A 16,264-nucleotide genomic window follows, 5' to 3' on the forward strand; every position below is an offset into this window, starting at 1 on the left:
ATTCATCCCTGGCCCAGGAAGAAGGATTCCCCAGAAGAGCTGGTTTTCTCTTTTCTTTAAATAAAAAAAAAAAAAAAAATCTGAGCTCAAAAGAGGACACCGAGGTCCAAGTGCACCAGGGGATCCAGGGGATGATCAGACCGAGTCCCGCCTGCCAGCATCCAAGTCCTGAGAAACCCCAGGAGAGCCATGAGCGGCTTCCTCAGGATTGCTGGGCCAGGATATCAGTTGTTGCTCCTCCAGCCCAATCCAAGCTCATGATTTCCTCCCCGGTTGCCATGGCCGCGGACAGAAAACACAGCAAACTCCTGGCCCTGGGCAGCTCATTTATTTCAAATATTCTTTGCAGCTGGAATCCAACCATGTTTGGGTGTCTGGACTGGAGCATGAACTAATTGCTTTGCCTTCGGCCCCCTCCCCAGCTCCCCCGGAATAGTTTATGGTTCAGTAAAGTCCACATTCCTCATCCCGCCGAGGAGCAGGAGGGAGGCTGTGGGCAGATGATAGAGACAGGAGTCTTCCCATCTATGGCCAAGCCCTGAGAGTCAGCTACCTGCGCGAAGGCAGGGGATTAATTGCAACCACATGGGCCAAGTCTGCACAGATGGTTTTATTAATACCGCTCCCTTCAGTGCAAAACTCTGCTCCCCAGAAGTCTCCCGGCAGCACAAACGCCCTTATTCCCCTTGTGCTCCCCCACCCCCATGCCTGACCCCACTCCTCCCCTGCCACCCCCTTCAAAGGAAGCCGGAGTTCTAACTGCAACCCAGACATGAACTCCGACCTAAAAATAATTCGAAACCACCTCTTTCCTCCACCCATAGCTGGGGCAGGCTTGTGGGGTTCCTTTCCCCAATACTCACCTTGATCTTTGGAGTCTTTACCTAGGAAAAAGAAGATTTATCAGGAATTTGGCTCAGGAGTGCTCGGTCCATCCTCGACGTCAAAGTCCCCATGCAGGAAGTGACATTTTTCCAGGACAGCATGAGCTTTTAAAACACTTGCTGGTGAATTTTCCAGCATCCTGGGTCCTGTTCACATCCCCCTTGTTACTTGCCTAGGAGACTGGGACACTGACAACTGCCATTTTTGTAGGAGGCTTGTCCAAGGCCACATAGCCAGTGTTTGAACCCAGGTCTGACTCAAGAGTTCATGTGCTTGTCCCTGAGCCAAGCCACCACCACACTGAAATAATTTCCCTTTACCCAGCAACTTTGCAAGAGAAAGAGCTGACACAGACACAAAGTGTGGTGTCCTGACAGTCTTGGGCAAGGTCACCTGGGGAGTTTGGGGACAGCACAGATTCCTGGGCCTGGCCCCAGAAACACTGAATCTGCCTGTCTCGGGTGGTGCCCTGGAATCTGCATTCTGACAACTTCCAGGCGGGCCTGAGGCCAGGGTTCTGAGGAAGGAGGCGCTCAGAGGAAGGGACAGAGCACTTTGGTCCTAGGGACCTTGGGCCCTTAGCCAGGCACTTCTCACAGCAGGTGAGAAGTCCCTGCAGTGAGTCCCTGCAGTGAGCTGAGGGGCTCTTGCTGGTTTTTTTTTGAAACAGTGACAACATGAGATCACATCTAGTACATTTTTTGACTGTTCACATATCACTCATTGAGCCTCCAAATAAGCCAGATTTCCTGACCTTCTAGAGAGGGCCCTGCCCACAGCATTGGCAGGATGGCTTCAACAGGCAAGAGCTTGGCGAGGGAGCGTCACTACACCTGACCCTGGGGACAGAGACAAGTAAGGATCCGCAGTTCTGCAGAGTGCTGAGCCTGGGTCTGAGGATGCCACACCGGGTCCCACTGGGGTCGTGACAGCTTCTCCCACGGGTGAGCTTCAGAACTGGGCAGCTGAGCCAGAGGCGCTTGCAGTGCATGGAATCGCTTTGTGGGCTCAGCAAGTGCCCTTCTGTTTGGCTGCCGGGCTACACACTCCTGAAAGGGGCTGGTGTGTCCTAGGGCTGTCGTCCAGGGCTCTCCTCCACCTGAGGCTCTGGTTGGCATCCCTCTCTTGCAGGTGGCAGGGAAAACCATGGGCAGCGTTGCGGGCTGGACCCGGGCGGGCTCTGCCATGCCTCTTTCCCCTCCCGCAAAGCACAAAGGAGGGATTCAGAAGTGGTTTCTTATTTTAACAAACTTTCTTTTATTAGGTTACTGGCTATTATGAACCATCATAAAATAGAACGGGAGTTTCAAAACTATACACGCCACAAGGCTCTGGGCTGAGAGGAGAGAAAGGTGGGTGGAGGGAGTGAAGGCCAGGGAGGCAGAGAGCCCGCATCCATCAGCACCCACGGGGGACACTGGTCAAGGAAGCAAGCTGGAGCCTGTACAAGTGAACCTCTGTCATGTGCAAGAGTGTCAGAATGTGACCCACCCTGAAACGAGAGCAATCTTCAAGAGCCCGACAGCTAAGGTCCCCTTCCCCAAAAGGAAAAAAAAAAAACCCTCAAATATTCAGGGGGTAATTTACATTCCTCACCCAGTCTTGGCACCAGTTTTGTGCTTTAAAAAATAAACTCCACTGGAAGAATTTTATTTTTTTAAAAAAAGGTACCCTACAGCAGCTGCTTAAAACATAATTCGTATGGACAAATATATATGCATATATATTAAACATTTAAAACAAATAAAGTCATCTATTGTACCTGTGCAGAAAGAACAGAGCTCAGACTCCCAGGGAGTTGGTTTCAAGACAAAAGGTGCTGGGACACCACACGGGGGCGTTGCTGGGGACAGGCACCCTGCTGCTGGCCACCCTTCACCACCCCTGGGGTCATGGGGGAGAGGAGCTCCTGCATGTGGGCCTGGAGCCCAGGCAGGTGCTGAGCAGAGGTTCACACTGGCTTCGTGAGGTGGACCCCGCGCCTGCTCTCCCCACCCTGCCCTGCCTGTGGCTTCTAAGGGGTGGGGACCCTCTCACTCCTTTTCTTTATTCTGGGGTCCTCTGGGACACAGAGCTTCTGAGGATGCACTTGGGAAATCTCATCTAGAAAAGCAGATGCAAAATCAAACCCACACCAAAAAAAAAAAAAAAAAAATCATAGACAACAAGAGAAATCCAAACATGTGCAACGATATATGAACTCAAGAGGTAAGTGGCTACCTGGGGACCTGGGGACCGGCACGGCCCTCTCAGGTGGGCTCCCTAAGACACTCCTATTGCACGTGAGGCTAAGTCTCTCTGAGGGGCCTGCTTGAGGACTCAGCGCGGAGCTTCAGGAAACGAGGGAACTACAACAGAGACACTCTGTGCCTGAGCACCAGGGCACCACGCCACGGGCACGGCCCAGGAAGGACAGGTGCGACACACACATCCTGGGGAGGCAGCAGCTGGGGGAAAGGCAACAGAACGCGCCAGAGAGGTGACCGAAACGAGGTTTCCTTTCCAAATGGAATAAATAAACGACCTTTGTTATGGTTAAAAGAATAAATACAGGGGACGGGTGCTGACAGGGATGGGTGCTGGGTGCTTATCTGCCTGTGGCAGGTCCGACCTCGGCTTCTGCCTCGGGTCCATGGCGTCTGGTATCCTGAGCTGCATGTGCAAGCCTGGCCCTGCCCTTCCCACTCCTGCTATCTGCCCTCGAGCCCTGGCACTTCCTGCCAGCTCCGCCACCTGGGACCCCCGGGGGCTGCAGCCTTTCCCCAGAGGTGTGGACAGCAAACCACGCCCCCCCAGCAGACAGGTGCTCCACGTGGCTTTCGTAGAGTTTATTCTCTGCGTCTGGATTCAAGGAGGGGCTGCGATCCTGCCTGCCGGGACGCTGCCCCCTGCCAGCCCCGGGGACGGGGAGAGGAGCCCCAGCTGGCATCTGTCCAGGTCTGGCAGAGGCAGCCAGGACGAGGAGGAAGAGTAGGCACTTCTGTCCGTGGCCGCAGGCTGCGGTCTCAGGCGCAGGGTGCGGTGGCCCCGGTGGCTCAGTGAGTTGGCACCAGGTGGCGGTCGGGCAGCAGTCCTGGGGCAGAGCGTCACTGGTAGAGGAGGTAGGCCTTGAGGGCGGCAGGCAGCGGCAGCGCAGGGATGGCACCCAGGCGCTCCTTCCCCAGGGCCAGGCGCACCGAGCGACGGCAGAGATCCATGAGCGGCAGGGGCTCGGCTGGGAAAAGCCAGAGAGAGAACCGGAGGTCAGTGACAGCGTCCACACGCACAAGGCCACCTTGGCTCACAGCATTGCAATGAGTGAATAGCAAGGCTGATTTCTAAGTGCATAGAAGCTTCCAAAGTCCTCTGCCCACACTGACTCATTCAGTGCCCTTGATGACTGCCATGAGTGATGCGATCAGAGATGCCATGATGATCATCCCCATTTTAGAGAAGAGGAAATGGACAGAGTCTAAATACCTTGCCTGGGTTGTCCAATACGGAGCTGGGACTTGAACCCAGGCCATCCCGGGGCTCCCCACTGGGTACTGTTCCTGTCTTTGATTTATGGCAGAGAACCACTGAGGTCTAGAAAGGGTCCCTAACATGCTAGGATACAGGCTGAACCTGAATTGGGTCAGACTGCTTCCAGCATCCACATTTGTAGCCACCAAACTGTAGCCCGTTAAGACATAAGAAACACCAGCCCAGAGCCACATTACAGGTGGTGGCGCTGAGGAGCCTTTCCAGCCAGCTGCCCCCACAGCCTGATAGCACAGGGTTTGGCCACTCCCACTGGCAGGTTGGAACCAGAGAAACTTCTTTCTGCCCTACAGAGTGGCTCAGGGAACCTGTAAATGCCCCAAGGACAGCGGGGGCCACTTCCCTGCACCGTCCCAGGCAGAGGCGCTACAGACACTCAGAAGAAAGGGAACCTACCCCTAAAGCCTTCGGAATCTTCTCCATTCAGTTCCCAAAGGGCCCAGGCCCTGCCTTGCTACAGAGGAGGACCTGGCCAGCTGGCATCTCAGGAGTTTGAAAATCACCCTTTCTCAGGCTTTGCAGCCCGCCCCCCCCCCCCCCCCACCGAGGCTGCTGAGACCGAACACAGCTCGGCTCACCCAGCCTCCCCAAGGCAGCCCCTCTCTGCTCTCTGCCCCAGAGCAACCACAGGTGAGCACACCTGGAACTGCTCGGCACCTGCTGGGTTCTGAGCGTGGAAAGAGCAGAAATGAATGGATTGAGCCTTCTTTGGGAGTAAAATAAAGTTCAGACCAAAAAAACTGGAAAAAAATTTCAATTCCATCGATTAAAAAGTGTATTCTGATTTTTAAAAGTCCTTTGATATTCACCAATGTGCCTCAAAAATATTAAGAAATAATATTAAAAGGGCTGGGGTGTAGCTCAGAACAGCATGTGCTTATTAGCATGTGCCAGGCTCTGGGTTCAGATCCCAGCTCTTCAAACAATAAATAAATGCAATTCAATTCAATTTTAAAGTGACATTAAAAGCCTTGAATGTTGAAAGGCAAATCTTATGGCTAGGGAAATGGGAGTAGTCTAGTGATGGGTAGGAGCTTCTTTTTGGGGTGAAGAGAATGTTCTGGAGCTGACTGTGGTCATGTTTGTACCCCTAGACACCATGATCGGAACACTCCAGTAGCCGGACTAGATGGCACCCAAATTATATCTCAATGAGGCTTTTATGGAAACAGAGTAAATCTTAGGCTGGATAATGCACTTACTAAATTCCAGACTTTGAAGGAAAGCCCTAGTTGCTCTTCTCCTTCCTGTAGCTACCGCTACAGCTAGACAGAAGAACCGAGATGGTAAACATTGTTGATGGAAAGCTTTGAACTGGGGCTTTTCCCGGACAGCTCAGGATGAAATCCGGGAGCCCTGCCCATACCAGGAGGTTGAACTAAGTGACCCTCTATCTTTCAGGACCAAGGACCCCTCCAACCTCACCTGCCTACTCAGTCTACACCAGGACACTCTGGACCTGGCTTCTCATTCCCCCCTGCACACAACATGACTTTCCCTGTCCCAGGACAGGGAATCCAGAGCAAAGCCTTGTCCAGCCAAGACCTTGAAAACCTGAAGTGCTTCGCGGCAGCTCTTGGCTGGGGCATGGCCATTGAGAGGAAGCCCTTCTGCATGGTGCAGGGTGCAACTCAAGAGTGCATACCCATGGCTGCCCAGAGCCTTCCATCTGCCCCTCGTGAGGTCCAAAGAGCCTGAGTCCCCTCCCTGGAGGATGCAGATTGGCTCCCACCCTTGATGCTCTGCTCAGTGTCCTAGGGACTGACCATGTACGTCTATGTTCCCATTTGGATCCTCCAGTCAACTGTGCCCAGACAGGATGGGGGAAGACAGGAAGCCAAAGGCCCTGGCAGTGCCTCAGTTTGCATCTGCATATGGGTAGGGGAGGCCTCCTCATCATTGACCAAGAGGGTCCTGGTGTGACGGTTGGAGTCTCCATGCAGATTCCAGCTCACAGGTATAGTACCCAACTACACATTCCCATCTCTCCTTCCCCCAATCCCTAGAATTTTTCAAACAAGAAAAATTACAAACATTTTCAACTTCCCAATAGATGCAGGATAAGCATCTCCTAGTCAGAGAACATGTGTCTGGGCCTCGGGGACTGTGTCAGCAGAACTCTGAGCTGTGCCTATATCACCAGGACTCATCGGCCCAGACCCCTCCCGGTGCTCCAGGTCTGTATTCTGTACTAATGCAAGGACACACAGACAGCAAAGCTGTGTGGCTCACAGGACTTGTGACAGTGTCGGCAGGCCTGTTTCCAGAGGGACCAATAGTCTTGGTGGCCAGGCTGTGATGGTAGGCTCATCAGTCCCCTCATCTGGTACAGAATGGACCTTAACCTCACTAGCTCCATGGCACCTCTCTGCTTGGAGGATGGAGACTGACCCAAGGGCCAGGGATCCCCAAGATCTTAGGTGCTGGCAGCATATGCCCAGGGCTCCCAATCCCTGCCCATCTCGGCTCCTGTACCGACACTCAGGGGACAAATTTGGTTGTGAACTTATGCTACTCATTTCTATCACCTGGGGAGATGGACTCACAGAACTCGCTCTCTTGGTTCCCTAGTGCAGGTCTCAGGTGAATTCCTCAGGAGCCACCTGCTGGATGCACACCTGGCCCCCCTGCTGGGAATGCCATGACCTCAGGGCACTGCCCAGGTGAGGATGGAGCAACTGGGAGCCTGCACGCAGACATGCTGCCCCATTTGGCTGTCAGCTCCCTGTCACTCCTCAGACAAAGCCAGAAGGGAGGATCCAGAGACAGAGCAGAGGGGAGGCTTTCAAAGAGAAAGCCTTCAGAGTTAGTTCACGCCTGACCACCCTCCATGTTTCAGTATTTTCCAAAGATTGGTGGCAGAGGGGGAGGAGGAGGACGATCAGGAGAACCTGCAGTTTTGGAGTCTGTGAGACGGTCAAGCAAATGCCCTTAACCTCAGGGGGGCCTTGCCCACTGCCCACTTGGCTTGTAGGGCAGGGCTAGGATTCAGGGTGTCAGACCAAACCTGCTCTTAAAGACAGTCAGCCCACGGGGCGGATGGAGCTTCCTGACCCACTCCTTTCCAGAGGTGGGATAGGCAGGCAGAAGGGACCTGTGAGGCAAAGAGCCCAGCGTGGGGCCCAGCAAGGGGCAGACAGTTCTGGAATGCCAGGACCTCCCGCTAGCCCAGGCACCTCGCCAGGCAGACACAGAGCCCTCCGCCTCCCAGCACACACAAACTATTTTCACACAGTCCAACAAAAGCCACTCCCCTTTCCAAAAGAGCAGGCAGAACTTGCTGTTGCTGCTGCCTGTTTCTAATCCACACACTCCTCCCCCAGTCTGCTGACACCGTGAATGAACACGCCACTCTTGGGACAGTGTCTGAAAGGAGCCTCTAGCAACAGGAGAGAAAAACCCAAAATTTGTCTGAAGAGTGACAGAGGCCAGTGGTTTTCATTTATCTGAGAGGGCCTAGCACCCCCAAGGCTGCAAATCCCAACTCAATAATATGCTGGCTACCATGCTGGAGTTTGGTCAACTGCAGGTCAAACCTGGAGGCAGGATAATCAGAGATAAACAAAGATCATTCATCCATCTATTTGTTCATCCATCACCCATCTATCTAGTCATCATCCATTCAACCAACCACCATCCATCCATCCATCCACGCATCCCATCCATTCACCTAACTATCTATACATCCCTTCATCCATCCATCCATCCACCCATTCATTCCATCCATCCATTTGTTCATGGACCCATCCATTCAGCCACTCATTCTATCTGTCCGTCCACCCATCCATCCATCCACCCACTCTTCATTCATTCATCCATCCAGCCATCCATCAAGCAATGCCAAATGATTTAGCAAACTCAGGCTAGAGTTTCTCATGGAACCAGATGCAGGTAAGAGCGGCCTTTGAGGGTCTGAATACATGAGGACATCTACTTAAAAACACTTTAGGTCCAACAGCTGCATAAACTTTAGCCCAAGCCCAGATGGGACCACAGGGACCCGGGGAGGGTACTGCCTCCTACAAAGCAGGCAACACTTACGATCGAGTCCGTTCAAGTAGCGCATACGGATCTCACAGTGGCCCCAGACGGCGCTCACTACGGGATACAGTTTTTTGCCCTTGAGTCCCCGAAAAGCCACTCCCATGTATTGTCCATCCACAATGAAGCTCAGGGTCCCGTCATCCATGTCCAAGGCCACAAGGAAGGAGTCAGGGACAATGAACGTCTCGTCCGGCTCCAGAAAGGCCGGGTACGTTTTGCTCGGCTGGTTCTTGCCATCATGGTAGAGCCGGTTCCGCCCCAAGTCCCAGCCCCAGGACTCGTGGTTATTCCCCACGAGGGTCGTGTACCCCACGGAGTGCAGGGGGGCGTCTGCTGTGGCCACCCCCACTACGGCATGTGTGCCCCGCTGTCTCATGGCCCACGTGATCTGCCACACGTGCAGCCCGCGCGTGTACCCGACTTTGCCCCTGATGGCATCTGTGCTCTGGGCCACCGGATGCCGGTGAAAGATCAGCTTGTCGTCCTCCTTCACAAAGACGTTGAGTGAGCGGTCGTTGTTGTTCCAGGAGTGGAGCAGCTGGACGTCGTAGGACACGGGGGGCATGTCCAGCAGCAGGTCCAGCCGGGTGGGCTTGCAGTAATCCAGGCCCTGGAGCTCCTGCTTCAGGGGCCGGTATGTGGGGTCCCGCATGTCCACAGTCTTGATCCCTCCGGTGACCTTCTGACCCATGTTCGCCTGGTTTCACCTTCTCGCTGGCTCCCAGGGCAAACTCATCAATCTCCGGGCCTCAGCTCACTCTCTAACCGGGGCCAGGCAGAATTCCTAAGGAAGGCTGCTAGGAGACCTCCGCACGTTGTGGAGCATTCCGTGGCGTCTAATGGATGGAAAGAAAAACAGGAGGCCGGGTGAGCAGCAGCACGGGGTGGAGGGAAAGCTACCTAGGAGAGCAGGGCTGCCCGTGCCAACGTGTCCCAGGGCCTGGCGCCGGGCTCCCCTCACACCTGACAAGGGGCAGCCTGGAGCCTTGGCACAAAATGAAATGTCCCCTGTTCCCCTGTTCCCCTGTTCCCGTGGCTATGCTGTCACAAAGGGAAGCGGCTCCGTGCCCTGCGGTCTGCATGGAGACTGGACTTGAAGGCCGACACCATTCTCAATGTGTTGGATCAGTCTGAGACAATCAGGGGACAGCAGAGCCCAAGGAGCAGCAGAGACTGTGGAAGACACCAGATCCCCGCCTTCCCCTCTCTCCTCCAATACAGCCAGCTGCCTTGGACGGACAGCCTGGGAAGGAACCAGGACGGAGACCGGAAACTCAACCTGGGGCCTGTGTGTGCACTGGGTGGGAAGGGCCCCAGAGGCTCCTGGCACCCCTAAGGTTGCAGCAACTCCCCCAACGGGTCTTGTCCCACCCAGAATGAGGAGCCAGCGATGCCCTTCTCAAGGGCCTGGGGCAGGTCCCCATTCAGCTGAGGGGCGGCCTTACTTCACCCCCCTCCCCCGAGTCTGGGGCTAACACCTGGAAGACCAGCTGCCTCTCTTGTCCGCCCGCCTGCCCTTCAGCTAGAAGCCAACAGGTCACACTTCAGGTCTCAATGGCCTACTGGGAGGAAGTCCGACCCCAGGGGCTCTCCTCCCTCTCGGGCTTCACTGTCCCTGGATTCCTGAGGGGACACAGAGATCTCACTGCATCTGTTCCTGTCATCCCCCCCACCCCGCAGCCCAGGAAGAGCAGCAGGAGGGCAGAATGTCCCCACCTCTCGGTGTCCGGCCTCAGATGAGGGCAGATCACCTGCGCTGCTGGGCTCCTGGGCCTCACTCGAGAACAAAGTTCTTTCTACCATCAAAACCGTCCTTGAGTTGAGGAGCATTCTGCTGCCAGGTATAACTGATTAGAATGAATGAATAAATGGATAAATAAGACCTCCCTGGCCTCTGGGAGGGACGTTTGCCACTGGGTTTGGGAGATGACCACAGAGGCACGGTCATCTCTTCAGGAGCCTAGGATCAACCGGACAAGGTGGGGAGGGAGGCTTCTGGATAAATAAACTTAACAACAAGAGTTCAAGGAAGCTGGGTGGAGGCCATTGAACTTGGCCCCTGGGGACAGGGTCACACTGGGTCATTTGTCCCAAGAAGCACTAAGGTTCCTGAAGATAGGGGACAAAGAGAACACAAAAGGTCTATGTCAAGGAGGCTGGCAGACACAGGGACATCTGGGTACCATACAGTAATGGCCTCCTGTTTAGCCCCAGAACGGCAGGGCCAGCAGGTGGGCAGGCTCTGTGGTGGGACCAAACTGAGCCGCCTTCCTCTCAGCTGGGGAGAGACGGGGTGGGGCCACAGCCTCAGGGTGGCCGGGCCTCCTGTAGACTCCCTCTCTGTAGAACATTCCATGTGAATGCTGGGTGCTCAGGGGCCCTTATCCTGTGAGCAGGTGGCATTTGTCACCTTCCTTTCTGGGTGTGAGACAGAGGGCTCCCTCCATGCTAGAGGCATGGTCATCTCTTCAGAGACAGGCTAGGGCCTGTGTCCAATATTGGCCAGGCCAGTACAGAGCTGAGATGTCCCTCTCTGCAGCCGGGGGACTGCCCTGTTCCAAAAGATCTGTGGACACTATGACTCTGCCTACTGAGTCTCCAAAGACAATCCCCATTCGAGCTTTCAGGGGGGAGACACTGGGTTTGGGTGCAGAAATGGGATTTTGCTGCCTAACACCTTGCTAGCTCCATCGTCACAGCAGGAAGGAACTTTCCGGCCAATCTCACTGATGGAGGACCCTGCAACACATACTCAGGGACAGGAGGGATTGAAGATGAGGCTGGGGGCAGCAAACTAGACCTCAGCCTTCCCTGAGTGCCCCCCACCCAACTCCTCCCCAGTCCCCACTGGAACAGGGTGCAGAGCTGGGGAGGCCATCAGAGGTGGCCTCAATAAGAGTCAGAGCTCAATAAGAAGGGCCCAGAGGTACCGCCCTAAAACTCTGTCTGGACAACTCTCTGATGGGTGGCCAGTGACCTCCATGTCCTTGGGTCAGCTCACCACGGAGGTCAGCTCCCTGGGAGGCGGCGGGGGAGGGAACTGATGTCCTAAGAGAGTGGATTTCACCACTTCTTGCAGCCAAGCAGCCCATGGCCTCTGCCAGCTCCATCGTCACAGCAGGAAGGAACTTTCTGGCAAATCTCATTGATGGGGACCCCGTCCCCCAACACCTACACAGGGACAGTGGGAGTGAAGAGGAGGCTGGGGTGTGGAGATGCTGGGAGAGGAAGTGAAGGGGAGAGGCCTCCCAACATGGCAGGGAAGTGGGTGGGGGGACGACCCGGGCCTGGGCGCACAGGGAACCCGGGTTTAGCTAGACCGGAGGCCAGCGAGTTTTCTCTGTCGGGCGAGATGTGCTCTCTGTGGGCCAGACCCTCTCCATGAGCTACCAGCTCTGCCACTGGAGCATGGAAGGGTCTGTGGAAGGTGTGGAAGTCAGAGCCTGGCCCAGCCCAATACAACTTGGACGCCCCCTTCCTGGGAGTCCCCAGGAGCGCAGCTCACCACTTGCCCCTCTCCCAGGACTGCAGGCTGGCAGGGCACCTCCCTGGCCCTGCCTCCCGAGGCTCCCAAAGCCATGCAGCACAATGGTGGTGGTCGCCAACTAGAATTCGCCTTTGACTTTTTTGAGCGTCCACTGGTTCACCTGTACTTTGGATGTCACCTGTAGGTCACAGGCTTGCCTAAAACTCAGCAGAGACAATGTTCCAGAGAGGGCCTGGTGCATTTTGCTTTTGTTCTTATTTTCTAGAATGTGCTCCATTCACTGAACAAAGACCACTGCTAACCGGTGTTCCTGGTCACCACACCTGGCCCAGCAGGCAGACACTGCCTTTTGGCCATGACCCAAGGCATGGAGTGCTGGGCTGGAACAGATCACGGTTAAGGTCTCTTCTAAATCAAGGCTCAGCAGACTCCCTCTGTGCATGGCCAGATTGCAACTATTTTGGGCTTTCCAGACAACATGTAAATAATGGTGTGGCCAGGTCCTAATAAAACTTTAAGAAAACACACAGCAGGCTGGATTTGGCCCAACGCTGTTCGCTGACTCCTGTTCTAAACCTGTGCTTAGCTTCTGACCCCTGCACCAAAACACTTGGATGTGGAGCTCAGGATGGGGGTGGGGTGGCAGCACCCACAGCTGCTGAGTGACAGGGATGTCACTGGGCCTTACAGCTCCTGCTCACACTGGGCCGAGATGGCTCCCCTGGGCCAGGAGAGAGTCCAGTGTGGGGACCAAACTGCTGTCAGGAAGGGGGCAACTCAGCCCTGGGATCACCTGTTTCCTGCTGTTCTGAGAAGCAAATGCAGAAGCACAAGCCTCACAGAACCTAGAGGTTCCAGAGGAGTGCCAGGACCTGGTCACCGAGCGAACCCATGACAAGTCTCCGAGAGGTGGGAGGACTCAGCCTCGTCCCCACCCTGGAGAAGCCAAACCACAAAGGGTGTGCAGTGTGCAGGGCTGGAATGTGAGAGCAGAGGACAGAGATGGCTGTGCTGTCACCTGACCTATGAGCTTTGTGCAACTGTGCATGCCTTCATGTACACACACACGCCGTGTGCCTGCACGTGCACCTGGTGGGCACATGTGTGCCACACAGACAGTGATGGGCAGTGGCTGTGGGGGCTGCTGGCCAGTGGCTCCTGCTCCTCACTCCCTTAGCAGAAGTTTTAAATCCCAGAAGGCACTCTCTCACAGTGACCAGCTGTCCCCTCAGAGGACACCTGCCCACTCCCCCTCTTTGCTGTCTCAGACCAAGATGATCAGATTCCCGGTGGGGTGTGTGTGAGTGTGAGTGTGTGTGTGTGTGTGAATGTGTGAGTGTGTGTGAGTGTGTGTGTGTGTGAGCGTGCAGGAGCTCTGACGGCAGGTCCGTCACACTTACGGGGTGGCAGGAAGATGGGCAGACATTCTGGGCCAGGAACTCCTACCAGCACTTTTCTACAGGTAAAATCAGATTAGAGCACAGATCAAAAGGGTCAGGGTAGAAAAATAGCCATCAAAGGATGGGCTGGAGCCTGAGAGAAAGGACACAATGGGCTGTCAGCCGTGAGTCATGACCCAGAGCTGCCTCTCCCTGGGGTCTACGTTCCGAAGCCAACGCCCGTCGTGGGACTGTGCTTCGGGAGAGTCACTCAGGCGATCCTTGGGGAGCCGGGGGCTGGCCGGCTTCCCCAATGAACCCGTGCGCCCTCTCCCCCTTGGCAATGCTGTGGGGTCGAGTTAGCGCACCTTGACGAGGGGCTGGGGGTGACCCCGGTCTACAGGTGGGATGTGCATGGGGCCTCTGCCTCTCACCCTCCCTGTCCCTCTGCTCTCTGGTCACAGCTCCCCCTTGACACCGGCTGCTGTGCCTGCCACCACAGCTGGGGGTGAAGAGGGGAGACAGGTCCCGTGTCGAAGGCGGGCACGGAGGGTGGGGCGGGGCAGGCGGGGGGCATGCACAATGGAATCGAGCTGGCTGCTTTCACCGGCCCACCTAGGCCCTGTGGCTGGCCTGCCCACACCCCCTGCCCCGGCCCCACACACTGTCTTTACTGGGGTCACAGGTGAGTTCATGATTTCGTGAAAGGGGTGCCTCTCAGGAGCAAAAGCCTTCAACCCATGTCCCCAGTGGTTGTCAGGGGTGGGGGTGGCGAGGTGCTAAGAACCCAGCAGAGCCACAAGCCCACAGTGGTAGACAGCCTGGCTTCTAAGGACGTGAGCTCCCCAGGGCCTTGTCCCCCCACTGCCGGCTGCAACAGCCACTTAAGATGGTCTCGGCCCGGGGGGCCCAGCACTGCTACCCAGGGGAGGCCTGCTTCAGAGAGGTTTGCTGGCCACAGCTCTCAGTGGGAAGGGAGAAGAGAAGGTCACAAGCCAACTCCTTCCAGTCTCTTGGGCTCCTCCAGGTGGGCTCCTCTTCCCCCAGGATGGGGGGGGGGTGCGACGAGCAAGTGACAGGTGAAAAGGAAGGAGGTGTGGAGGGCCAGGGGCACAAACATACCCAGAGAGCACTGTTGGGGGGTCCTAGACCTGCGCAGGCCAAGGGCACCGGTCCTACCCACAGCCTGGGATGGTCTAAGCCAGCCATCACATTGCAGAGGGAGGGGGCTGGGGACAGGAAAGACCACCTGGACATACGGTGGGGTACACTGGCTGGCTGCTTCACCCCAAGTTAGAGGGGGACGCGGAGCTTGGCATGGGACCACTGAGGGGTGAGCACACAGGGGGTGCTGTGAGTTAAACACCTGAGAGTCACAGGCTGTGGGGGAGCCTTCCTGCACAGGGGTAAGGAGCAGCCGTCTGGAACAAGCTTCTTGGTGCCCTGGTGCCCTGTGTCCAGATGTTGAATACCCAGCAGTCACTTTTCCCAGGATCTTGTCTACAAACCCCACAGGTCCGCACAAGGACACGTGGAGGAGGATGCTCAGAGCAGCGTGAGTCCCACCTCATCCACAGCGGGAACTGCACAGCCCAGGGGGACAACGAGGCAGCCCCTCATTCTCACCACTCAGGAGGCTGAGGCAGGAGGCTCTCAAGTTTGAGGCCAGCCTCAGCAACTAGTGAGATCCTGTCTCAAAATAAAAAATAAAAAGGACTGGGGGTGTAGCTCAGTGATAGAGCATCCCAGGGTCAATCCCCAGTGTAAATAAACAAATAAATAAGTGCATGCATTACTTTTGTCACAAAAATGATATTTCAGCAGAGGCTGAAAACGTTGACTTAATCCACTTTCTTTATAACAACAAGTTGTCCCCAAAGCAACTCCTAGACCCTCCATCTACGTCACCTCTTACAAAGCTAGCACAGGGTAGATGCTTAAGTGACCACCTTGCATGCTTCCCCAAGACCACACACAGCAGAGCCTGCCATGGGCAGAAGGGCATTTAAAGTAAAGGGGCAGAACCTTTGGAAAGCTGTGAGGCCAACCGAAGAGGAATGTTATTTCTACAATGATTTCTCCAAAGACTGAGGGTTGCACCATCTCAAAATGACAAACCTCATTTGTCCAGTACAGAGGGGGCAGCTGTCTGTCTCCATGGGCCCTAAACATAGCTGTTAGTCCCAGAGCCCAGCCAGGTGGCTGTACCTCAGCTTGGCACTGGGCGAAGGCCTGCCCAGGCTGCTCTGGCAGGGATGCCCGCTGCTCAGGTGCCACAGAAGATTGAGGGCCTGGAGAGAGGCTGGAGGGGGCCAGGCTTTCAACTTGCTCAGATAGGACAGTCTCCCAGCACCTGCTTCCACGAGGCCACAACCCTAGGACCTCAAGGTCCCCGATGGGTTTGTAGATCAACCGTCCCGGGAGCCCCACCTCTGCTGAAGATCACCCTTTCCTTTTGTCATTTGACGACTTGGTTGGAGACACCCAGGGTGAGGGGAAGCACTAGGCGGGGTAGGCAGGGGGTGCCCAGGAGGGCCACCAGAGAGCCGCAGACACATATCCACCTCCTGAACTCAGTTCCCCCTCGGTGCACCTGACCCCAGAACAGTGAAACCATTGTTTTGACACAAGAGGGGAAAGAATGAAATTCAGGATGTGGGACAAGGTGACCTACATAAGGCCTCCTTTCACCTGAAGATCAAAGACACTTCTCCGCCTCGCCTCTCGCAGCCGCGGTCGCAGCCAGGATTTTGCAAGAGAAACGTCCAGAGCAATCTGTTATTAGATCAGAGCGTAGCCCAGGCTCCGCCTGCTGATCAGGTCTCAGCACTCTCTCCGGCCTTCCTGGGAGTGCTCGGGGCTGCTCCATGCAAGCCAGAGCCCTGGCAAAGGGACCACCACCAGCAGGACTCTGCCACCTGGTTGCAAACCTCACTCGGCCCCAGCC

General features: G+C 55.6%; 1 protein-coding gene across 3 annotated transcripts in view; it reads right to left on the reverse strand.

Moving 5' to 3' along the window:
* Window positions 1-2,118: 2,118 nt before the first annotated feature.
* Window positions 2,119-16,264, reverse strand: part of Spsb1 (splA/ryanodine receptor domain and SOCS box containing 1) — a 58,255-nt gene continuing 44,109 nt past the window's right edge. For all 3 annotated transcript variants that reach the window (XM_046424452.2, XM_046424450.2, XM_046424451.2), the window contains exons 2-3: window positions 8,449-9,287; window positions 2,119-4,099 (exon numbers count right to left, since the gene is read on the reverse strand). In XM_046424452.2, coding sequence (XP_046280408.1) covers window positions 3,972-4,099; window positions 8,449-9,142 — 822 coding nt within the window. In that variant the 5' untranslated portion in view covers window positions 9,143-9,287 and the 3' untranslated portion in view covers window positions 2,119-3,971. The remainder of the gene's footprint in view (window positions 4,100-8,448; window positions 9,288-16,264) is intronic.

The sequence above is a fragment of the Marmota monax genome, unplaced genomic scaffold (genome assembly GCF_021218885.2).
Source record: "Marmota monax isolate L192 unplaced genomic scaffold, Marmota_monax_Labrador192_F-V1.1 WCK01_AAM20220418_F8-fsc00080, whole genome shotgun sequence".
Taxonomy (NCBI): domain Eukaryota; kingdom Metazoa; phylum Chordata; class Mammalia; order Rodentia; family Sciuridae; genus Marmota; species Marmota monax.